At 37.5% G+C, this 26568-nt stretch overlaps 1 protein-coding gene across 1 annotated transcript in view; it reads right to left on the reverse strand.

Annotated features, from left to right (window-relative positions):
• Positions 1 to 273: 273 nt before the first annotated feature.
• Positions 274 to 26568, reverse strand: part of MIB1 (MIB E3 ubiquitin protein ligase 1) — a 70219-nt gene continuing 43924 nt past the window's right edge. The window contains exons 13-21 of the mRNA XM_005153514.4: positions 18248 to 18380; positions 17780 to 17866; positions 14812 to 14973; positions 11256 to 11437; positions 9783 to 9975; positions 9335 to 9413; positions 8523 to 8636; positions 7333 to 7433; positions 274 to 6582 (exon numbers count right to left, since the gene is read on the reverse strand). Of these exons, the coding sequence (XP_005153571.1) occupies positions 6442 to 6582; positions 7333 to 7433; positions 8523 to 8636; positions 9335 to 9413; positions 9783 to 9975; positions 11256 to 11437; positions 14812 to 14973; positions 17780 to 17866; positions 18248 to 18380 (1192 nt within the window). The 3' untranslated portion in view covers positions 274 to 6441. The remainder of the gene's footprint in view (positions 6583 to 7332; positions 7434 to 8522; positions 8637 to 9334; positions 9414 to 9782; positions 9976 to 11255; positions 11438 to 14811; positions 14974 to 17779; positions 17867 to 18247; positions 18381 to 26568) is intronic.

The raw sequence follows: 26568 nt of genomic DNA on the forward strand, positions 1-26568 counted from the left end.
AGTATGAGCTGAAACCCAACCGCTCACAGAGGCCAAGTCTTAAACTTATGCCAATGCTGCTCCCCATCACTTTCAACAAACAGGTATGGAGAGGTGTGTGAACAGCTTGTAAGTCCCAAAGCAAAGATCATGTGGCTACTTCTAACATATTTGACAATTTGCATCAATTGTTTTTAAATAGAACATAAAAGGGTATCTGAAAATATGTTTTCATATAGAAGTATCATATAAACCAAAGCTGAAGAAATCTTAAAAAATGAAAAGAAACAGAGAAAGAGAGCAACAAACTTTTTATTCTGTCAATTAATTTTTCACCTGTACACTATGATAAATTAAAACACTAAGCCATTAAAGTCTGGTTGGTTTTGTTTCCTTTCATTACATAGATACATATTTTTTAATGTATCCATTAAATTGAATTCTAGAAGTATAAACAATGATGCAGCAACTGTTGTCTCAGAATACAAAATTTACTGTATCTGGCAGGAGATTTTCAGATGATCAGATAGCCAGATCTGTAAAGGCCATTCAATTATAAGTAAACCAGGAGTCTTAACAAAAAACTTACCAGCAGCTCCAATCACTATTATGAAATGCATATTTGCATAAAAATGCAATATATGCAATAGATGAAAATTTTAAATCCATCTTTTTGTTGTTACAACATAATCCACTTTTCATACTTCTACACTGCTGCTTACACAATACTTAAGTAACTGGGAGATTCAAAGGCACGTAGAATTTCTGATGCTGCTACAAACTCACTTTTCAGGGACACATTATAAAGAACCAGAGGTTTTTTTGAAGTTTGGAGTGCAAACTTTCTCAATAAACAAACTCTGGTGTGCTTTTGAACACTGTATGTCAGGAACTAACAGGCTTACCAAACATTTACTTCAGGTATATGATCTTCTAATTCTGTGGTGACATCTAACATCATTACAGCTAAGGAGGAGGAAGTCAAACAAACCACAGCTCCCTTCCCAATGATACTGCTTTTTGCGTGCGCATCAATTCAGTCCAATTACACTTTTAAATCAAAGCTTTTAAAAAGTCAGTATATATCACATATAATGTTTTATTAACCATACAGTACATTAGCATTTCCTTTGAAAAGCTTAGACCTTGCTAAGCAGTTTTAATGAAAGCAATTCAATAATGCTATCTGCATACAGAAATCCACTACATTCACACAGACAACCTTAATTTTTTTCCAATAAACAGTAATGTCAAAATCTACAATTTACTGAAAATACAAAGTTGTTTTTAACAAAAGCAAAAATGTTCCTGTGGTTCAATCAAACCTCTTTCCTAATACGAACAGTCTGCATTCATAAGGACACTAAAGCTTGGGACAAAGAAAGTATTTCCTAGGAGCTCCAGACTTAAACTTTTGTTAACTATGAAATGGCATGCAAATATACAGATTTGTTGCAATTTTATTTCTCCCCCCCTTACAAAGACTTACTGGGCCAGAGTAGAGCAGGTGTTTTTTACATGTTTGCTTATACAACGACCTCCCCCCCTCACACTAAAAATGTCACCTACAGAACATTTTATCAGCTATCTTTGCCACAAATAACTGCTTCTGTAAAACTGACTATGTCCTTCTGAACCCATGACCGGCGCATCGAACAACTTTCAGAAAGCTTAACAATACCCAAGCTTGCCAGTTTTCCTTTAGAGAAAGTATATACAAGTTTATAAATCCATAGCAGGGTTATTATAATTATATTATCAACTAACTGGATTCAAAAGATACTTGCATTCTGTAAGGACTCTATGGCTGCTGCCCATTCAATAGTTCTATCAAGGCACTGTACAGTCATTAAATCTCTAGCATTCTCCAAGATTTGCTGAAGGATATTCTGAACTTCTAAGCTGTTAAAAAGCCCTGAGTCAGAACTTCCATATTTACCACAGGCTTAGCTATAAAAATGGCACACACTAACACTTCTGCAGTTAAGAGTTTTGCTTCGTCAACACAAATTACGAAATATGTAAAAATACAATAATACAAATTCCAGAAAATTACACAAGAATGAAGTACAATGTACACTGTGGCAAATCACACACTTCTATTGTATGTAGTTTATACAGTCACTAAAAAAGAAAAACCAGCCTTCACACTGTATTCAGACATTAAAACTGATGAAGCAAACCAAAACTGACGTGTTTCGCCATCCCTTCCCAAAGACACAGAACATCTACAGAAGAATTCAGTACTTCGACAGAAAGGAGGTAGCACTGCTAAAAGTTAGGCTGTAGTGTTGTTGGGCTTTTTTTTAGGTGAAAACTTGAGCCATGCAGCACAAAGAACAGGACAGGCTCTTCAGTTCACCAGCTACTACCAAAAGAGTAAAATGAAGTTTCTGACATTAATTTTGCAGAGGAAGCTTAGATCACTAGCTCAAAGCAGCTTCTTCAAACAATTTAGTGTTTACACAAACTGCAATTAATACTGCTAAAATAATTAGGTATACATAAAACTCCATCTCTAGAAAATATCTATACAATAAGTACTTAGATTATTTTTAAAAGACCATTTCATGTCTTTGTAAGAGGCTAAAATACCAATTGTAAGACTATGCTAACAAGGCACAAGTACTTGTGCAAATCTGCCATATCCTCACTCAGTCCAAGTTCAGAACAACACCTCCTCAAACTTTGATATTTACAAATAAACTTGTTTATTCTCTTGACAGAGTAATTTTCAGTATCTACTCCAGCAAAATGGGATTTGTCCAAACTCCAATATGCAAGTGCACAGTATTTCAAGAAATGGGAAGTAGGTAATAATAGCCCAAATTTTGAGAAGTGCCATATGAGCTTGGGGTATAGTAAGTGATAGCTAGTTGGTGTGGGGAAAAAAAAATGTCAAATATAGTTATACAGAAGTGAACAAGCTACAGCTATTTAGCATATCCTGATAGCCTCTAAGGTAGCCTTCATACTTCAAATCACTGTGTACTGATGTGACTGTGTACGTATTTTACTAAATGAAAAAAAAAAAACCCAGACCAAACATCTGAGCATACCTCACACCTGAAAAATATGTATTATTATATACCTTCTTGATGGTTTCAAGAAACAAACTGCTAGTAAGTACTAGAAAATAACAGTAATAAACAAAGCTTGCAAATTTTACATAATAATGACATTTACACTTTCAACTTTTGCTGAATACAGAGGCTCAATGACATCGCTTAACTCTCCTACTTGTTGTTATCCCCTTTGGCTTGCAGCTGAGCTGCTTCTGTTTTTCATTCTTTGACTATTTGTTATCCAAGTAAATTGCACTCTGTGCAAGTTGCACAGACGATGCCAGGCTAAATTGGGCAAATGAACTTAATAGTTTCCTCAACAACACTAGTTCACCTTCTACATCAGAATCCAAAGACAGTGTGTGAATCTAAATATCTATTTCCACAAATTATATAGATCTGCAAATATTTTTCCTCATGAAGTGTTTTGAAAGGCAAGCACTGTGTAGCCTTCCCAATACAAGACACAGCTCTTCCACCTGTTAATAAGATGGCTGTATTAGGAATTCAAGCATCTTGGTTAGCTCACCTAGTTTTTCTAATTCAGCTGTTTCTCTTGGTACCATTAAGTTAACATGCTTTAATTTCAACTGGCACACAACATTGTTGAATGAGTCCCATCACAAACTTGCATGCAGTCACATACATAATAGTGTGACAACAGTGTGAAAGACTAAAGCTCCTCCTATAGCAATACCCTTGCTCATTGTCTCTACTCCCACAGGACTGCAATGGTACTCAAGTATTAGGAGTGATATAAAGTAACTTGCAGCTTCTCTGTTGAAAAGTACAAGCCTGACAGAGCACTTACCTATCTATGCTACCATATATGCCTCCTGCAGACAAGGAGTATTTAACATTCAACTCCAGTTTCCCATCCAGAATGCTGGTCATCACCAATTCTTACTCAGCCAAATAATTCAATTGATGCTAAGCTGGAATACTTTCAAGTAGCTTTGGCTTGTTCCAGTGAAAAATAATTAATTAGGAAGATGTCAACTGCTATATTGAGGTTTCAGTTTTGAGCTCTGTTATCAAGAAGAAATCCACCCTGTCTTTGGGCTGACAACACTTTATAGAGGTCCCCTTGAAGAATAAATAGGACACAATATTCCAAACATGTCTACCAGAACCAGAGGAAAGCCAGGTAAAGATCTCATGCTTACAGACTAAAACTCAGAATGGATTGTCAAAAGGCACATCCTATTATAGAATTATTTTTAGGAGAAGACTGACAGGAAACCGAAGCCTACTACAGAAAGCTCAGCTGCCAAACATGCCACAAAAAAGGTCAGACTTTGTGACATGCATATTGGCCAAATGAAAATTGCAGTGAAGACCTTAAGTGGAGACAGTGAAATGCTGAACTAGAAAATAGCCTTATATCAAAAAAACTTTCCAAAGCTCCTCAAAATTTTGGTGTTTTAGAATAGGGACCGAAGAAGCAAGAAAAGGGAGGGCTATTTCATTTGGCCAAGATGACAGATACACAGATTATCTGAAAACAGATGACTACTAGTATACAGAATAAAGTGGACTACTATATTGAATCTAGACTGAGATTGTGCCCAGTGAATGATAAACATTTGCAATTCCAGATCAGGCTTAAAGAAGGCTATAGAAAGACTACCTTTTACATCACTTTGCTATGTTAAAAGTCACTACATACATTGGAAAAATGTATCACTGTAGCTGTTTCCTGGAAAACTCACTTCAGTATTTAAACCTTACTGGTTAAGAGTTCACCTGTCTACAGTTTACTAGCAGCATTCTTCTGAGACTTTTGCCAATGTTTGCACAATTCAGGCATATCAACATAAGCTTCAAAAGACTGAGGTTGATTTATCTGTAGAGATCACAGTTTTCTGCCTTCATCCTTACTTGGACCTTTTCCTGAACTATTCCTTTTTCCACATTTTTGACATATACAATTAGAATTAAATAAGAAATTAATCTTAGCTGCAAGTAAGGCACCTAAGTGACTCCAGTATGGATTTCCTTCTTGTTCTGCAAAAGCACATCTAAATGCACAATAGCAAAGGGCTACATAAACTGTGTACTCAAAAATCTGTCAAATCACTTAGGAGCAAGAACACATTCCTTTTAGCTACAAGATCATTAAATCAGCATACATTCTTCCATCCAAAAAAGACAGAAGGATGTATTCATTATCAAATCATTAACAGTTTGCAGCTCCTGACAGAGGCATTTTTGGGGTCAAGAACACCTGTTTCTCACATCAGTGACAGCTAACACTTTAAGCCAAATTCAGCTCACCTAAGCATGGCTCATAAAATCCACTGCTCTGTCAGCAGTATCTTCATTTGCAGTATTATCCAGTAATGTTCACAGGTAAGTTCTGGTATTAACACCCTGCTCAGATGAATAAGCAAAGTTAAATCTTCCCTTTTGCTGTTGACACTGTCTGCCTGGAGATAATGAAACTAATTTAAGCAAGGAAATATTGCAAAAATATCTAACTTTTCCTAATTCTTAAACCCACAATTTTTAAATGGCCCTGCATACCTATACGTGATCCTTTACAACTGATCAAATTCACTCATCTGAAATGGCTAACTAACCAGTTGCTCAAATATTTTCCTTTTCACGTAAGTAAAAAGTAATTCTATACAAAATTATGAATTTGGCTATTTAAGAATTAAGAATTTGACTATTTAAGTTAGCTTGAACCTGACAGACTAAAGTACAGTTTTGGGAACATAATGTTTCTAAACTAGTTTTTTTCTTTTTACTGTTTCCTTCCCAGTGCATCCTCAGCAATGAAGGGCACGATAAAGAATTACCTTAGCATTGTATTTTGAGACCTGATCTTATGGGACTATTATACTTATTACTCTTTGTACATACTTTGTATTGATTTTGCAATATTGTATATTTCAAGCCACAAAATTATTGTGAATCATAAATGTCACAGAAAATGTAAAAGTTCTCCAGAAAAGCATTAAAAAAAATCCTAAATATTTATATTTGATATTAACTGACAAAACAAACAAAAAACAAAAAAAGCACCAACCCAAAAAAACTTTACATCACTTACACCTGATACATACATTAAAAAAAAAACTTGAACGAAACCAAAATAAGATTGTTCCTTTAAGATTTAAGGAGGCAACAGAAAGTAAGAAACAAAACAAAACCCAAAGAAGATTGCTTTAAATTAGCTTCAGGCTTAGATGTTTTTTAAGAGGAAAGTTCAAATACTGTTCTCTTATTTGGTGTGTTCACAGTCTTTAAACAATTACCATGTAATGAACCTGTGCTACAGTATTAGAAATGTTTTCATTAGAACCCTTTACTACCTTTCAAACTTAAAGATTTAAACCATAAAAATGTCCTTACAATTCCATATATTAATAAAAGACACTGGTTTTGCTACTTAATACAAAAGGATCCTTCGTTCAATTGCCTTGCGGCATATGGGACATTCACTCATTCGGTCTCCACAAAGCTGACACGTTCCATGGCCACAGAGAAAGATCATATTCTTCAGACGGTCCAGACAAACGGGACACATAGTCTGTGAAAGATTTTGACAGGTTACACAGTCAAAGGCAGTAGTGACGCAGTATGAAATATGCAACATATATATTTGGAAATTTAACAATAAATAAATCTTAAGCATAGCAGATCACTGCTATAGCATAACCCAGAGACTAACCTGAAAGTTTAATATTTTTTAAGTAACATTTTTAATTCATATTGACTTAAAGTGTGTGGACTTTCCTATCCCACCATGACACAAAAAATAAGCAGCATTTTTCCTACATATGATCTAAGTAAGACAATCCAGACTAAGCTGACATCACATTTTCAGTACCATTACCCAAGACTGCAACATTAAGATATGCTTCGGAAACATTCCTCTTTATGTCATGTAATCTTCCAGGGAAAAAATAATACAAACAGCCTTATGTGTGCAATGTACTAGTACACAGAATAAAGCAGACTACTACATTGAATCCAGATTGAGATTGATACTGAAGAACTTCTACTTTTATTACTGTTCATGTCACCTAAACAGGCAGGGCATCCTTCTTTAGTCACACTAACATAAATGCTCTAATAGATGGAACTAAAACATGGCCTCTCCATCATTTTTTTTAACCTGTATATAGAAGACATACAAGCCACATCACACACGAAAGTTATTGGTTATTTCATTAAAACCGAAGCACTTCAACATGTTATTCTAGTTTAAATAACAGAAAATGCATTGGCCTTTTCAGTTATTTCAGTGGTCAACAAAATTTGTATCCAGGACCTTTACCTGTTCCTTGATGTCCTGTAACTGTTGTTGCAGCTTCTGTACATCTGCATTGACGTTGGTGTTGTCTTTGTCTTTCTGCAAAACTGGAATGTTTCCACTTGCTGTAATTTAGATAAAGATATGTGATTATGCATCAATCCAGTGAAGCAGGAATAATTATTTCTAGTGTAGTGACTACAGTTTGTCCATTATCTGAAGTAATGTTACTCAAACATATTTGATTATCTAATTAAATTCCCTGTGACATCACTGCAGCTCAATTCATAGAGAACTTCTCTGCATTTAGCAGCCATACTTCTTTGACAAGTATTTCCTCAATAATGATGCTCAACATGCCTGTAGCCCCTTAATGTTCTCACAGTTCTTATCTGCCAGCGAAGTTCTTGGAATAAATTTCTTTGCATGCCAAAAATAAAGCCAAACCTTTCACACTGAAAAGACTTCTTATCTACATAGCTAATTCTCTTTGGGGAATTGCACAAGTGTCTAGAAGTAGTCTGTTCAAAATTCAAACAAGCTCAGATCAATATCCCTATATTTGATTGATCTGGGAAGCAACGCCACTGTAAGACAAGAGAAATAAGTATTTCAAATGACAAATTTTAAACTTCTGTGTATTAAAAACCTGATTTAAAAGATTATTCTTATATTTATTTATCTAGGAACAGTATAACAAGAATGATCTAATATTCCAATTCACATAAACTCAATTAAAATCCTGCATACCACACATACAGAATAAACACGAATAATAGAGATTGAGAGATGTCACAGGAAGTTTAAAAACCTAGTCAAAGCAGGAGGTGTAAAACTGAACAATCTGTCATGAAAATTGCTTGTAGCTAGATGTAAAATATTTACCATTCCTTTATCAATCAAGAGAGTTCCAGAAGTAAAAAGGCTACATTTATTTTCTCATTTGGAAAACTACTGGCTATTTTCAGCTTTTCCTTCATTAATAAGCATCCAAGAGTTATATATGTTTCAGCTGGAAGGAATCCTTTTAGTGTAGTGACTAGTGTTACCATGGCATCTGCTGCTACCAATGTAGAAAGCTGTGAAAACAGCAAACTGGCTTAACACTTTTTATTAAACTTTTCTTTAAAAAGGAGAGAAAAAGTTTAGGTAATTTAGAAGAATGCAAAGCTGGTGGGGGAATGTGAAAGAGAATGGGGTTTGGAGTCACTCACAAATATCATCAGTGGTATCTTCTGTACCTTTCCCTCCGCAGCACATTATGAAAGGCACTCTTCGCTCAACCACTGCCCGACACTGTACGCATTTCTTCATCAAGCTTGCACAGTCTGAGAGGACAGAGAAAGAAATCAGCTCTGAATCCCACTATTTTATTTTTATTCCTTCCTATCATGAGCTTATTTATTCATAATAACTATACAGCAATGCTATAATAAATGCTTATAATACAAATAACTACGGTTCATCTTCACATAATTTTATGCAAAGTCACACTTATAAACAATGTCTTGTTTGGAAATCAGAGTAAACCTATTCTGTTTATCTTATTCTAATATATTTTAAGAGCGCAGGCTCCTATTTCTCCAAATGGATGTCTATTCCACAAGAATTACAGAAATTAAGTAAAATCACACACATTTGAAACCAGAATTTCCAAGAATGTCATCACTACTTGCTTTTTCCTTTAGAACAAAGGATCTCATTTACTGTCCTAATGCTCCAGGGGCAAAGAGGTACAGCTTCTTAAAGAGCAAACCTGTATCTTCTGATATAAACCTAGGAAGGAGGCTGTAATTCTTCTACAAATGGCAAATAATTGTCTCATAGATGATGACAGTTACTGTGAATCAGTAGAGTGGGTCCTATAAACTACACAAATTTGGAGATTCTCTCCCAGCCTACTTGAATAAGATGTCCAGAAAATAATCTGACCTGAAATCATATTACTAATGAACTTCTAGCAATGTAATTTAAAATGTTCTGTTTCAAGATTACTTCAAAAAGAACTTCCATCAAGTTTACTTACTTTCACAGGCACACATATGACCACAAGGCTGGAAAAGCACTGCTGCCTTTTTGTCTGAACACACTACACATTCTTCAATCTGCAAAGAACAATGAACATACATATGAGAGAAGTTTATCTCCTGCTCCCTACATTAATTTGCACTTACATTCTTTTTGGCAAGGCATGTGGACTGTAGGAAGCTCCACTGAGTGTCATTTTAACTAATTCAGCACCTCAAAATGCAATTCTGAGAACCTGTGCAGGGAGGACATGAGTACAGGCAAACAGAAGAGAGTAACCTATAATGTTGGAACATGATAGGATTATAATGCAAAATTAACTCCAACCAGTGAGACTTCTGTAAGGCAAAATACCATTTAGAACATACTACACTTTTCCTTGACCTCTTTGTTTTACTTCTCCATTAAAAACAGGAAGAGAACCAATAGACTTAGGAATTTTTTACCTTTGTCCTAGACTGAACTTGTTCTTTACAGATGAGGCATTTTTTCACCCGTGGTGAGCACAGAGAGCATGTGGCAATGTGTCCACATGGGCCAAACAGAGTATCTCTCTTCATGTCTGAACACACCATACATTCTTCTAAGGTTTCAGAATCATTGTTGATCATAGATGGACTTCGGGAACCAACCTGGCCACTACAAAGAAACCTGCAGTCAAACTCATTTTAAGAAATATCACTTGGCTGTATCTATATATTCCTATGCATTCAGGCATCACTGTATCACTATAAACTAATGTGAACTGCATTTTCCCAAATGTACAGCTGGCACCAGAGTGCCAGGTCACACACTCAGATAAAGACATTGAACAGAAACAGGCCACATAAGGTATAATAACATCTTGTGAATGTAGAGAACCCTTCCCTCCCGTCTAAGGATTTAATCTTTTGAGATATGTACGCTGTAGGTTCAGAACTGCACAGTGTAACACCTTAATCTTGAATATTCCCCCAGTACTTAGCAAACGACAGGACTGTAGAACCCCCAAACTCTCACGGTGTATTCACCTCGGATCTTTGTCCTATGCCGCTGCTCATCCAGCAGAGGGAGCGCGTGTTGAACCTAACCAGCTCATTCCTACAGCCCTCATAAGCCCATAAAAGGTGGCAAGAAAGAACAGCCACACAGGAACGAAGCAAAGCCACAGACAGAAAGACCCTGAAGAAAATAAGAACCTTAAACACCAGGACAGCATCAACAAAAATGGTATCTGTGTCAGTCTTGATTTCCACACAGGAATTAAGGAGGAGAATCACGTAAAGCCACACAAGATTCACAACTAGGAACACAACTAGGACAATGAGCAAGCTGGAACTTCTCATGCTATGTGCACTTAGTAACATAACATCTCTAGGAATTATGATTTCAATGAAAAGTGCTTCTGAGACATCAGACTTATACTCCTCCTCTTTTTACAGAATACAGCTGTGCAGACTGACAGGTACTCGGGTCACCAGCTCAAAGGAGAGTCAACAGTTAATTCACACAAAGTTATACTGGTCTTTGCCTGTTTGAGTCTCCAAAGCCTGCATGGACAGAAGTTTCACAACCTACCTGGGCAACCCTGTTGCAGTGCTTATTCTTTCAGTGATTTCCACCACCAACCCCACCCCCTGCCCTTTTCTGGGGTAGCCTGAAGTTCTACCAACCTCCACCTGCACATTGTCCCCCTTCCATTCTCTTCCCTCCCATCTTAACACGTATGAAAGTCCTGTAACACTTGTGCAAGTTCCTGCTAATGTATTTGCAAATAAAATTCAATGGACCACAGAAAAGAAAGAATTCACTGAAAGGCTAGAAAAATCTTGTATGCTTTAACACTACTGCTAAAAAGACACAATTTAAATATGTCACATTTAATCTGTGAAAAGCAGAGAATTGGAAACAGCATATTTTACATACACAAATATACAAACCTGACTTTTTCTTTGTGACATTTAGCCAATGCTTTGCAGAGACTAGGATCAGGGCAGAGATCAAGAGGAGACTGACCCTTCTTGTTACGAATGCTGAGGTCAGCTCCGTTGGCTGCCAGGAAGCAGGCAATAGATGCTGCACTCTTTTTCTCTGCTCCCTGAGTGCCAAGTCCCATTATTAACTGGAAGAAAACAAATATGCAAGCAATTTGAGACACTCTTAACAGTTAGGAATAGTCTGACTAAAGAAAAACTACTTAACATGCACACATGCACATATACATACACATGCATAAATCTGTAAGCCCAAAGAGGAGTCTCTAGCACTAAAATCAAAGCAATCATGTGGTTGCTTAGTACTGAGTCCGTTGTACTAAAGTTGCCTTTAAGGAACTAAAATTCAGCAAGAAACAGTTCAGCTACTGAAGCATTCAATCTCCTGCACACCTATACTCACTTGTGAAGTTGCTGTCCTTCTACATGAGCACTGTAAAGTCCCACTGCGTATACCAAGAATACACTTTTAAGTACACTGAAACTGCTGAGTTCAGTTACAATCACCACACTTGGACTGAAAACATAGCTGGGCAGAGAAACAAACGTGCACTTATTTTTAATCTAGTCAGTAAAGCACCTGCCCCAGAAAGACTTGATTTCAGTTGCATTCTCAGCCTGGAGGAGTTTAAATTCACATATCTGTCCTCCCATCCTAATAATGTAATGCTCCTGTGCCGTTTTATAACTATTACTACATTTCTTTATCAGTGGATCTATTACACACCATTCACAGGGATAGGCAGAAAAATGAAAAGGCTCACTACCATAGCCAAGCAAGGAGAGGATTCACCTACTCTGGAGCATAATGGGCCTGCTCACAACATCTTTTATGTTACAGCTTAAGCATAAGTGTAATGGAGACTATATATAATATGAAACTTTTGGCAACCGCTATGAATCTCTCAGCAAACTACATGAAACTATATTCAAAGAACAGCTTTGGCACAGCTGGGACAGCTCCAATTCAGAGGGTTTTAAGTGCTGAATTCCAGAATTGTAAAGGCTTCAACACTAGGCTAGAGGCAGGATTTTGCATGCACCTCTTTCCCATTAATTGGTATCATTGCTCAACTTGACTGATGCACATCTTTCTACGCCACTTTCAGTTTGTACAATCTATCCCTGCAGCTGGTCTTCTAAAAACTGGGTATCAAATATTAATCCTAAAAATGAAGTAATATGGGCTTGATTAACAACCATTTAGTATTTAAATAACTAGATATGTTAGAGCAACATAAAGGAATAAATTTAAATACCAGGTACCTGTCACTGCAGCCTGAAAGGCTGCATATTTTGAAGTCTGAACTATGAAGAAAACAGCTTCCAAAACCTCTCTAGTTTTATTTCCCCCATCCCTCAGAGGAGACTTGTGAAGAAAAAGGCTTGGCTTGGGTCCATGTCTTGTAGCACATGAAGAATGTATTAAAAGTCTTTACCCTGCCTTGATAACCGCAAGATTATTCATCTCAACATACAGCCACACAGTTGAAGCAGGTTTTTGTAAACCTCAGTCTACATGCTTTTTTTCAGTTAGAAGTTCCTATATTAATAAGTATTACTGAGGTGCTCTGAGACTCTTGAAGGTCACTGCATGAATTCAGATACTCATAGTCCTTTTGATGTACTTTAATGATCAGGTAAGAACTGTACAGCTTGTAAGACTTCATATGAGGAAAACCACTAAGTTATGGAGAGAAATTTTTTTTTTTGGTCTGCAGATCACAGAAGATTTTTGTTTAGAAATTCAGACCATTTTTCCGCACCTCAATTTACAGCACTGCCTGAAATGAAGCAGAGATTTTAGCCAGCTTCAGTTCAGATACCTTGAATCATGTCAGTAATCCAGCCTAGGCAGCACAAGGCTCAGCGAAAGCCTATTTGCCCTGAGGCTGGCAGAGTGGCCATTTTTTTTAAGGCATGGTTATACCAAACGATTTGCTATAGCTCTTTCTTATTTGCTGGGACAAGAGTTCTCTTGCCCTCCATACTTGCACCTCATGGGCTCCAAGCTGTCCCTGAATGAAACCACTACTGTATCTTCAAGAGGAAAATTGAACTCAAATCATTTCCTTCACTTGGAGTGAATATACATGATGCCAAGACTGGCTCCTCCAGCTCTAACAGTCATTAACATTATTCAAGAAAATCTTGAGTCCTAAAATGCCTCTGAATGCTGAATGCTTTAAGAACACAAGGGCAACATTGCATCCCATGACACTTCTCTGGTAGTCTACAATATTTCAGGCGCACAGAATGAAAAAACCCAAGTGATGCACAAAACAAGCCATTATGTCTTACTGCCTAGTATGGCTGCAACCCTCCCCCTGGAGGGTGCTAGCCTTCACAGGCACCAATGCAAGTCAGCAGGCTCTACTAATAAGATGGGCAATACAGAAACCAATTTATGAAATGCAGAATCAGAGAAAAAGAATTTATCTCCCGTTCACTCATTTCACAATTAAATATGTGCACATGAAGTATTTTGACCACCTCAGAGTTCATGTCAGATCATGAAAACAACTGAGTTGTAATTCCTCCTCTCACTTAAAAGGACACAAGTGTGTTCTTACGTATGCCAGCCACATTTTAAATCTCTTTTCAAAGCTTATTCCAGTGTATTTCAGTCAGATGAAGTAACCTGTCTGAAAACATTTACTGTACAGTGGAATTATTGTTTTGAGCAAAGGCTTTTTAATAGGTGGTGGGTTTTGTTTTTAATAAAATGCAAAAAAACACCCACAGTTAAAATTAGAAAAAAAAATTACAACACTGATAATTAATGATTCAGCAAATCTGATCCTCTAATATTTAAAGAAAAAGAAACAAAAGACAGATGTTGCTTGGTTTTCTCAATCCAAATCACTTCAGAATTTTATTTCTCCTTCGGCTTTCAGCAAAACTATAAATTTCATCTTTTCATATGGGGTTCACACATATGAAAGTGAGCATTTCTTTCAAGAAAATGTTTTGACCTTTATTACTTGGAGTTTCTTTGACTATTTCCTTATTACAGCATGATTTCTGAAATGAACTCTGTCAGAAAGATATGTAACAATGAACATATAAAGATTAGAATGCCTTGTTCTAACAGAAAGAACTTTCAGAAGGTTATAGAAGTAGCTAAATAATTAAAGCTACAAAGACATCATGCAAGATGCTGAATACTAGAAAATAACTTTAGTTTTATTCTGTACTGTAACAGTTTATTTCTCTTTCCCAAAAAGCTACTTGTAATTTTTTGCCAGGTTGTTCACTATGGAAAAGAGATTTGTATATACATTTTGAATTAAATAACCCTATTTTTCTTTAACAGAGATAATGACTACATGTGAAAAGCCACATATAACAATATGATTTCTGCCTACAATGCAGTTTAATTCAGAATGTCAACGTAAACTTACGCTGCCAAAAACCAGTTCAACAGTACAGAACTAGACAAACAAATACTTGAGACAAATTTACAGAAAAAAGAAGTAATAAATAAATGTATTTTATTTACTGTGTTCTTTGATGGCTCCCAAGCAGTATCTACCTTGCCCACATCTTGCATGTCTTGGAGCTGGCGGAGCTGTGACAGGGTGTGGTGTCGCAGGGCTTCATGCAGGGGAGTATCCCCATCTTTATCCTGAATATCTAGCTTAGCACCCGCACGGACTAAGAGCTGAAAAGAGAGAGAAAACAGTTTAAAATTCAAAAAAGGCTATTTATTCCTTTAAAAACTGTTTTCAGGAAGCTACGGTTTAGGATGCCCCAGGAGGCCCTAAAGGGTTATTCTTTCATCTTGCTACAATTCACAGTTGAGTTTTTTAAAATTCTTTTTCCATACTTTGAACTTAGCCTCAAATAATGCATTCATCTCTTTCAAATATCAAGCTTATTTCAGCAGAAAATGCTTGCCTATGCTCTGAGTGCTACAAGAGTTGCTATTTTAGAGGATTCTTCCTACAGTTCAAAACCTCCAATTCTCACAAGATAGCCTACAGACAATGTAATATATTACAGCAATAGATCAGAAATAGAACAAGGGGACAACACTTCAGGTATGTTTATATTCTTAACTATTAGGTTTCAATTACCTCAAACATCTACCACACTAAACATAATTTACAGTATCCTCCCATTAGCAACGTAGTTAAACATGTACTTAGGTTTACCCTTATTCAGCAGAAGACATAAAACCCAACATAATTATTAAATACTATCTCAGAACACTTTGGAAGGTAATGAACTGTAAGACTCATCTTTAAGGCTAATTTTAGACACATGTTCCAGGTCACATGACATGAAAGCAACTGTAAGGCTGCACAGGCCCTTCTTTTCATATTCTCTCTGCATCCAGCCCTCCCATAATTCGATGCACCAGAAGTTTCTCAAACACACTGTTAAACACAACAAATGCATGTTGACAAGTAACAATTGCCCCTAAAAATCTAACTCCCTCACTGTTGCTATTCAGAAACCTGTAGATAGCAGCTGAGGTTTTAACTTCACTTTTGAGCTTTTGCTACTCTGCAAAATTCACATCAGCAGTAGAGAGAAAAGGCATAGCCTAGAATCAGGAATACATGGAGAGGAATCTCCCTCTTCAGAACCTATGTGCTTACAAGGATCTCAGCCCCTCAGAAGCAAAGAATCTTGGACTTTACAAAAGGCTAAAAGGAAAAAAGCTTAAAAGGAATTCAGAACTTATTTTTCAAGGAAATACTTTCCTGCAATTGACTGCAGTTTACCATTTTTTCCTAACCTTTTCTTCTACAAGTGAAATCAAGGAAACCAGCTAATAGTTGCAACAGTCTTCCCCCAACTTCTTACACTTTCTAGATGGACTTACTCTGGCCCAAATTTTCTTTCCTATATTCCTATCTTGTGTCTGCAACTAGCTATTTACTGCTTAAAAGTTTCTCCTGGAAGAAAACCTGTGACAGAACTTTTTTCAGAGCACCCTGGAAATCCTTGGCTACTTGGAAATTCAATGCCTCTGTAGATGGTAAAAAAAAAAAAAGGAAAATATATTAAATAAAAATAATAAATTAAAAAAAGCCAACCACCCGCCCTTGTCATGGCAGCAGGGCTTTTAAAAGAACCCTGCTACCTTTGACCACTATTCCACAGATGCCTGAGGGAACAACCCAGCCCTGGAAGGTATCCAGTAGGAATTAATTTTGAAATATGGAGCCAACATGATCTTTGCATGGCTGCATGAGTTATTTTAGGACTTCTCAAAGTTAATCCAACACTGAATATCGATACTCTACAGGGTCATTCACTTAAACATTCTCTGATACAGGCATGTTGGTCCAATGCATACAGCAGTCTTCCTACATGCCTACCTTCCTGCTCATCTGCTACCTTACTACTATATTCCTAGGTACCATGTTTGTTTCAAAATGGCACAAGAGCTCACCATATATAGCTGCCAAATAGCTTGCAGGATGCAAGTGACACTAACTCTAGGAAACCTTTCTTTTGGTAGCAAGCAGTTGCAGGTATAGGGCCATATCTCATATTTCACTGTAATTTCACTGTAATGGGATCATACCCATCAGCTCTTAGAGACAGAGAAACCTTACAGCAAAATATCACTAACAGAACTGCAGATTTAGGTTTGCATAGGGAAGACAGTTCTCTGCAGGCCTGCGTAACAGACAGCTTTTAATACGACTATCACTCTACAATGACAAATTCAAAACAATTATACAGAGGGCCAAGGCCAGATTGATGGATTCACTCATTCACTCACATCATCTACAGCAGTGAGAACTCTCTGAGCCTTAACAGCCCATGCTAGCAACCCAAACCCTGAGTCACATAGGTCCCTTATAGACAGAGCACACAAGCCAGAACAGGTAAGCTGTGCCAGACTTCAGCCTCCTGTGCCATTAACACAGTTTTGTTGAGTTGGGAGTATTATCTTTTGCAACTGCACAAGCGAAAAAACAAATAGCATTACTGTCACTTGTAAGGTACTTCTGTTACTGCTTATTGCTCTACCAAGCTAAGAACAGGGAGTTACACTCTCAGAAGACTGAAAAGTAGTTAAACTTGTGAAAAGATGTTTCACTTAGCTGCAGTTTGCAAAAGCTACAAGAATAATCACTCAAGACAGCAAGAGGCATCAAAAATGCTATTTGAAGGTCTCATTACAGGACCACTTACTCAGGTAAGTAACAGAGGATTCTCCCTTACTCAACAAGGAGGGATGCTGGAATCGGCAGCCATGTAAAGGAAACCATAATGCACATGTACAAAAATTCAGCATTCCTGAAATGTCCTTCACATTGCTGGCTGACCTTCTGTGCAAGCTGGCAGGTTTCTGAACCGATGAAAATTAATCATACAAGCATTCAATGGCTACATGTTGTTAAATCATTTTTTAAATGTTCATGAGCTACCCATGCCTTAACAGCTACTATCAGCTTGAGTCAAGTACCATTAACCATATGGCTTATTGCAAGTAAGATACTTACCCTAACAATTTGTGTATGCTGTCGTTCAACAGCAAGGTGCAGAGCAGTTTGCTGGTTAACATTCTGGATATCCAGGTTAGCATTACCCTGAAAGATATTCAAAGCATCAGAGCATTATCATCCCAGCAATTCATCTACAGGCAAGGCAGTCCATTAGAGCACTGAATATAACCCTGAATATGATTCCTAATTTGGAGATTTTGAGAGCAGAAGTGATTAAATACTTTCAATTATTCACTGTACAGATGTTGATCTGTTGAATCGAACTGTTGATCTGGTATCAAATTCTTCAGTCCCTCTGCACCATTAGGCCACTGTAATGGTCTCAAAGGCAATCTTGACCTTTAGAGCTGACCACGTGTCCTTCCCTGCCCCATTGCTTCTGCATTGCGATTGCAGCAAACTATTTCCACATCAGATGGTTAACTGAAGCATGACATTTAATTCCTCCTGAGAAAAGAGTCCTACCTGATGCACCAAAAGTTCAGCCACTTCTACATGGTTATTGAGAGCTGCCAGATGCAACGCAGTGTAACCATCATCTTTTTTCTCATCAACAATCCATGGTCGTGGTAACTTGGACAACAACACACGCATTGCACTGAAATAAAACATGCAGAGATGGACTAAATGCATCCATAATTTATTTGCTGAATGAGAACAGGACAACAATAAATCCACATTAATTTGCAGAACTACAAAGTAGTAGTAACTAAAATGTTAGTATCTTTTCAAAAAGAGAACATAGGTGAAAAGTTATACTGGCAGTTCCAAAGAGAGTAATTTCATGTTCAGCTCCTTCTACTAAAGCATACAAACAAACCATACAACACACAGTGTGTATGAATCAGATTTTTTTCCCCCAGAAGAATGTTATCTAACAGTAAAGATTACCTTAAAAGAAAAATTTCACAAATATTCTGCAACATAGATGACAGAATTGTTCTCCTGCAAAATCCTCCCAGCATCCTCTATTTAATGGTCAAGTTCCACTACATTAGATTTCTTCAAAATCATCACTTTATAAATTGCTGCCATAGGCTTTAACAGTTAAGATTTTCAATTTCTGAGATAAAAGTGGACTAAGACCTCTTAGACACAAACAAAACAAAGCTGAATCTGTAAAGCAAGTATTAGTGGACTATTTTCATAACAGATAGTGGCTGACTATAATATACTATGGCAGTGTTTAGTACTCCACCACACTTCTGTACGTACTCACCAAAATGCCTACCAAAGGAAGGGATTTATTATCTTAAACCTCAAATTCAAGGGTTGGAAAAAGCAACTTAATTACTAAAGTATTAAAACAGACTAAAATCCATGAGGTCTCTGCTCTTGTGAGACCTCACTTTGAGTATTGTGTGCAGTTCTGGTGTCCTCAACATAAAAAGGACATGGAACTGTTGGAACAAGTGCAGAGGAGGGCCACGAGGATGATCAGGGGACTGGAGCACCTCCCATATGAAGACAGGCTGAGAAAGTTGGGGCTGTTCAGCCTGGAGAAGAGAAGGCTGCGTGGAGACCTCATAGCAGCCTTCCAGTATCTGAAGGGGTGCTACAGGGATGTGGGGGATGGACTCTCCATTAGGGACTGTAGTGATAGGACAAGGGGTAACGGGTTGAAACTTAAACAGCAGAGGTTTAGACTGGATATAAGGAAGAAATTCTTTATTATTAGGGTGGTGAGGTACTGGAATGTGTTGCCCAGGGAGGCTGTGAATGCTCCATCCCTGGCAGTATTCAAGGCCAGGCTGGACAAAGCCTTGGGTGATATGGTTTAGTGTGAGGTGTCCCTGCCCATGGCAGGGGGGTTGGAACTAGATGATCTTAAGGTCCTTTCCAACCCTAACTGTTCTATGATTCTAAGTCCAAAGACTGCAGTGTTATGGGTATTAATAACACAGCATGAGATAAACAAATGGCTCAATCGTGTGTTCTCTTAGAAACACACTTTTCTTAAGTACACATGTCTTTTGGAATAGGTAAGTAACCAAATATAATTCCCTTATTGTCTTATCTTTATAAACAGTGCATGCAGCCCCCTTATGACATTCCTCGGAGACAAACAGAAAACCAGAAACTGCTACAATCTTGTGCCAGGAAACCTTTTCTGCCATTTATCTTTCCCTGTTGTTGAAGCAACGTATTATTTAGAGGAGAAACAGAGCTTCTTCACAAAATTCAAAAATCCATCTAATCCTAGCTAATCAAGTGGAATCCCTCAGTCACAGAATGCATTGCAAGGCAGATACTATTACTGAATTAAACAGTTCTTCATTAGCGACCTGATACTGAAAACACGGGATCTCAATAAGCCTCAGAAATGCCATCATTAAATAAGCCTCTCAGCTTTTACTTAAAACTATTCTCAAAAGACTGCAGTAAGATGACAGCACTATCAAGTAAAAACTGAGCTCCTAACTAATTTCAATAATTGTTTACCTTGAACATCCACACTGCGTAAGTGCTATTCACTTTTAAATGATCTTTTAGAGTAAGCCCCCAAGGTTCCTATAAAACAAACAAAAAACTGTCTTTTTGGGGATAATTCACTCCAACCAGCCCTCCTGAAACAGAGAAGCCAGAGTCCATGAGGGAGATCAGTCCATGAAGTACCAGTAAGAAAATGCACTCCTTCCCACACACTGCTTGGATTCTATACTAACAGACCCTGACCTCTCTCTTCTCCTGCTACTGCACTCAGAATGCAATGTAAATCCTCGGTTTTACACTTAATACACCATCCTGACAATTGTACTGTAACTGTTGCTTTTCTTCCCAGATTCAGAGTGTCTGAAGGAACCACAACTAAGCATCTGCAACTTCAGGCCACAGGATCACACAGCCCCACAGGAGACCCATGACCAACTGTTACACAGAGCAGACATAAGCACTTGGCCAGGAATTGAATGCATTTTCTGTCTGTGGCTTCTCTCAGTCTTTTTAGACTCCATCTAATCAGTCTTCCCTAGGTAAGCAAATAAGAAACAATTCTCAGCCTCTTAGGATTTTGTGTTTTCCTGGCAAGGACTAAGCTTCTCACTTCTTCACAGTCTAAATCACTTGTAACACAGCAAAATAAAACAACACTTAACAGATTGTACATTGCTCATTGTGTGACATTGCTCAGCTTCTATTCATAACACCTTCTACAGCTCTGTCACATGCTAGGAAAAAAGACTAAAATATTTGGTGGGGGGGGGAGCTGGGGATGACCACAACATTAATTTTTTGAGATTCATTTATGCAGGAGTTTCCAAAATTAAGAATATAATTTAGTAAAACACAAAGTTACCGAAGCTTTATGAAATGTAGCAAAATAAACAAACATTAGTTCCATTGATAAATGTAACATTTTGTAATCAAATGATGTATTTTCAAACTCCGGATACAGGTACGTATCAGGTTTACATCAGACCTGTTTCTAGCTGTCTTAGAGAGGGAGCAAGTTTGGAACACTGTGGTTCACAACGTATCTGGACAAACCACCATCAGCTCTTCAGAAAACTGGCTGACAAAGAGGAGCACACACTACCAGCAGCACAAGCTGGTCTATTTGTTACAGTGACTTCCCACAGGGTATCATGTAATGAAAGCTCTTCACCTGCTAAGCTCAGTGCTTCTAAAGACTCCATGAAGCTCTATAGTATCTACTGTTGATCATCAGAAAAGCACAATAAAAATCACCTGAAAATTCATGACTGGCATAAGCAATATGACCACTGTGAGCATCCAGTAAAATGTGGAGCTACAATAACCTACAAAAAAAAAAAAAAAGCCAGGCACAAGAAATGTTTTTTACAACTTCAAGGAATGCTATGGGAAGGTACCAACACTCAAATCTCTAATTATAACCAGCTTGTTTCCAAAGTAGCTCTAGTCACTAAACAAGGAAACTGTCCTAACCAACTCAGATGATATTTTATATTCTTTTCTTCAGTAAGGAAATAAGGAAACCGCCAACATCACAGATAAATAAAGTAAAATTTAAAGTACATTCACACATTTTAACAGATGCATCGAGAAGCAAATATACTTCAGAAACATAACTGCTGCCATTTCTTCAACACTTCTCATCTTTGAAAAGAAGCAGGAAATCAATTGACTTAGTATTTTGTATGCTATGAAAAAAAATCACTAATCCTAATATTTGCAAGAGCTCTAGCCTTACTAGATCCTCTTTCAAATATTTTCCTACTTAGTTTGCTGTTAAATACCAGGAAAGTTTTCATCTGAAGTTCAACTGTCAAATATTTGGGTCCGTCTTGCTTTCACATGAATGAGATGCCTGCTACATTTTTTGATGCTTTTAGAATGCATGGTCCTACTGAAAAAAACAGGACAAACAAAAGAAACAAACAGCTACTAAGCGCAATAGATTTTTACCTTCTCAGAGTGGAAGCATCAGACAGCCAGTAGCTATCCCTCAACTGCATCTGCCTATCCAAGTAGAGACTACCTATCTCTCTCTTCCAGACTGCACTAAGTTACTGGAGAACAGGATGAAGGATGGCTCTACAGACATAACACCTTAAAATTCTGCAAGATTAATATGCTGCAAATGACAAATACTTCTATGATGCTCAGTGCTGCATCTTCCTCCTCATCAGCTGAGAGGCAGTTTATTTTAATGCACAAGATTCTCTTCCCTCACACTGCAGCCTTCCTTCGTACAGCTATTCTATTTTGCAGGATTTTCTAGAGCTGCTGCCAAAATTTTGACAGCTAAGTGGCTACCATTCAGAATAGTGCTCACTGGAACAGGAATACACTGTATCGTAAGGAGTGATATTAGTGAATTAATGTTGCATGCCAATTACACGGTAATTCCTGACTCACTTTTCCACACAAAGTATTGAAGAAGCCACCATGTTGTACCGCTCCATTTTCAGGACCGCAACACAGATGTGGTCATGAAAACTTGTTTTCATCTTGCATACATTAAACCAGACCACAGACTTTCACTGTAACTGTACTGAAAAGACCAAGAAATCAGGAAGTCTAACAGTGGCCCTGACCATGCAATCAGCTGAAGAACACTCTTCAGACTACCATATCCAATGTTTTAAGTGTTACAGATTACATGGCTGAGTGGATGCAAAGCTTATTGATAAATTAACATCATCACTATGCTAATTTAAAGGTTATTAGTAAAGCACTACTAATGAAAAAAAATAATAAATTATAACAGGCAAGCTTTGGCGTTTGCTGGTCTGCAGTATTTTCAGGTTAGCAGGAAGCTGATCAGACTTTAGGCCTTTTTGAGTTGGATGATCTTTTGCAAGTTCTGACATGTTCTAGGTGTGACAATGAAGAAAAACTCCAGTGCAATTTCTGAGGAAATTGCCTGTAAGGTTTTGAAGCAGGTGAGGAAGCTAGTTCTTTCACAGGAGCTAAATACCTGCTCAGTGAAAACAAGAAAGCACTGTGGGTATAGGGTGCTGAGATCAAGGTATCCATTGCATTCCCAGACCCAGCTGTTGGTGGTACCACTGCCTTATGAAGTCCACCATAAGTTATATAATCCATCCCCATAAAATGACAGTCCAGGCTCTAGTAGTTATAAATGATTTGGTAGAATGAACACCCACTTATACTATTTTACATTTAATTTGAGATGTAGAACAACAACAAATGCTGCTGCAGCATGCACCTTTAATTTGACCTTGCCACACAAATATTTTTTTCTTCTAAAATTTAAAAAAACAGGTTTTCAGAGAGTCTGGAACCACAGCTTAACATATGTAAATAATATATTTAAATTATAAATTGTAGCAGAATAAAATTCATGCTGTTGAACTCTCATGTTTGCGACATAAAATGCATCACAGATCTGAACAATGACTAATCCATTTTTAGCCACACAGAGAAGTTGTTTCAACACCAGTTAACATTAGACATACCAAATGTTATGAACAAAAGTTTTAATATGGTATCTTATTCATTATCAACCTACATACAGAGTCTCTTTACTCATGCAGTATTTTACTCACAGGTTTTTTAGACTCTCATCAGCATTACCTGAGAACACCACATACAATAATGTAGTTACTAGAAAGATCTTAAAGATAAAAGTACTTGTAAGCAAGATGAAACTAGCACCTTCTTGTATAAAAAAGATTCAATACTGAGCTTTAGCTGCACCATTCTTCTCTGCTACTAACTGCAAATTGACTACAGAGTTACTTAAACGCAGAAGGCTGAGGGGTTATGGGATGATGGTGGGGTGGTTTTGTTTCTATGGCCTTTTGGCTGTTTTTTGGGGTTTTGCTGGTTTTTTGTTTGGACTTTTGTGTGGTTGGTTTGTTTTTCGGGGGCGGTGTGTTTGCTTGGCTTTGTGGTGGGTTTTTTTTGTGTTTTTTTTTTAAGAGCAGATACTTAGGTATAAAAAAAAATAAAAATAGAGGACCTACTTCATGATTGGCATGAGCACATTTAACTTCAGTTGCTCCTGAAAGACACAATCTCATTTTTCCCTGCACTCCAATTCCTGCATTACATTGTCCCTGCACTCCAGTTCCTGCATTATGTTGTCTCTACAGACACATCACTGCCTACTGAGTGAAGCAACCTGCCAGATTCTTGATTTGGCAAGTTTGCTTTCAGACAGATCAATGAAATAACCCAATTTATCCTGAGACTTTATGATCACTAGAAGCGATAGTTATATGGAAATGATGGAGCCAAAGTTGCAGGGAGGGCAGACTGCCCTTTCCAGACACAGTCTTAGATCAGCATAAACTTACGAGGAATCACATCTCCAGGGATTGTAATGATTCAGTGCACTTCCTACTACAAAGTTTCTCTACTCCCCTGACTCCCTACTCCTTCTCCTTCCTCAGGTCAGCTTTCCACTGTCTCAGTGGGACATGGTTTCTAAATATATTTAACAGCAGTCCTGGCTTGAAGTATTCCCCATTCTGCACTAACCCCACCACCACATGCTTATTCCCACCCCTGGCTCAGCTAAATCTGTTCACCTGTTTCCTGTTACATACTCAAGCAGTTGAAGGAACAGATCAGGTTTAGCGACAGCTTCCACTGCAGTTTTCTGTTAAGGCTACATAGCCTGACATGTATTTTACAGCACCATAGAATCAATACTACTATCACCTCTGCTTAACAAACCACTCTCCTATTCTCTCCCTTCTTCCCCAAAAGAAAAGTGATCCCAACACAGCATCAAAAAGTATCACCCCTTAGTGTTGGATTATTTTCACAGCAGCCCCAGAGAACAGTACTCTGAGCCTGCTCACTGTGAAGCCAGAGAAGTATTTGTACCAACATAGTGCAAGAAGTAACACAGGAGCAGGACAGTGCTATTTTTGGCAACGATATGATCTGAAGTGCACGTCAGCACCCAACTTCAAGCCAAATCAGTTCCCTGATCTGGATCACTCCACACTCGCTGTGCAGTACAGGGAGTTAACACTGGAAGAACGAAGAAGGAAGTATATCCCTCAGGAGCAAGTAACAAAGAATAGATTAATACCGTAGGCTAGTATTACCGAGCACACTGTATCTTGAAATTAGACTTTAATATTTTATATGTGATGGATGGCTCAGAACAAATTTAGTAGGCAGGCCGTTTATTTCTTTTTGACTCTCAGATTTTCAAGTATCTCTTGGCATTTGAGCAGTCAATTTCAATATACATGAAGCTAAAGAAATAATGAGGCATATACATTTACATGGAATTTACAGAAATATATTCTGTATTAGCCTAGATCTTACACAACAATTCTGCCTTCTATGTAGGATTATGAAATTGAAGAAAGTAAAAAAACCATTACTGCTACCAGGAAGCTATACTGCAACATAAGTCAAGGGTAATCAGCTACCACACACAGGGCAAAGTCAACACAAAAAGAGGAAGGAAGGAAAGTATAAATCTAAGACAGTGGTACGTCCAGGATGCTGCTCTCTACCCTACAGTACTGAAGCAGAGTAGCGTATTTAGTGTATTAGTAACTAACTACATCAATGTTTATTGAGATGACATGATTAGACTGAGATACTTTAATTTTTTTCATTCCTCTTGCTCCTGAGCAATATAAGAATTTTGTCCGGAAAAATATAGGGAAAGTCTTGAAGTATTTGGGTTCCTGGCTATTGTATTTCTATGGCTCAATTTCAGTATTCTTTTCTGAAGGAAACACTGTACATACTGCCTCTGAATATGAACATCCTTCTTTTCATATTTTGAACATGTTGTTATAGGCCAATTCTGTACACATGAAAGTCAGATGAATGGACCAAGCTGTTCATTTGCTTTTTATTCTTTTCTTCTAAAACATCTGACTTTTTTCAAAGAATAATCGCACCTAATTTACAGGTGTATTTCATTTTTAACAAGTAACTTCATGGCTAAGCATTATAAACAAAACACTGCAATTATTAAGCATAATAATATGCAATTGTATGGATTTATTAATTAAAGGTTTTCCAAATGATTTCTAACTTCATTTGAATATGTAAATGTGGGGTTGCAGATCGGCACCAATTTCTTATTTATAAAATGACAAATCAGCACCAACTTCTTATTTATAAAGTTACAGTATTTTCAAGTTGAAAACTTAAAACTAGATGTAGAACAAGGCCACTTAGAGCTCAGGCTGATCGGCACGTTGTTTCTCACGGCATTTTTCACTGATCAAGAAACCAGGTTACACAACCTGCCGTGGCAGCGCAGGATATTTATTGTTCCCGATCTGCGTGAAGTCCTTGCCTTGCTACTAGCAGGGCTGCCTTCCTTTTTTTTTTCCTCCCTCCTCTCTCTTTCTCTC

Source organism: Melopsittacus undulatus, chromosome 1 (assembly GCF_012275295.1).
Source record: "Melopsittacus undulatus isolate bMelUnd1 chromosome 1, bMelUnd1.mat.Z, whole genome shotgun sequence".
Taxonomy (NCBI): Eukaryota; Metazoa; Chordata; class Aves; order Psittaciformes; family Psittaculidae; genus Melopsittacus; species Melopsittacus undulatus.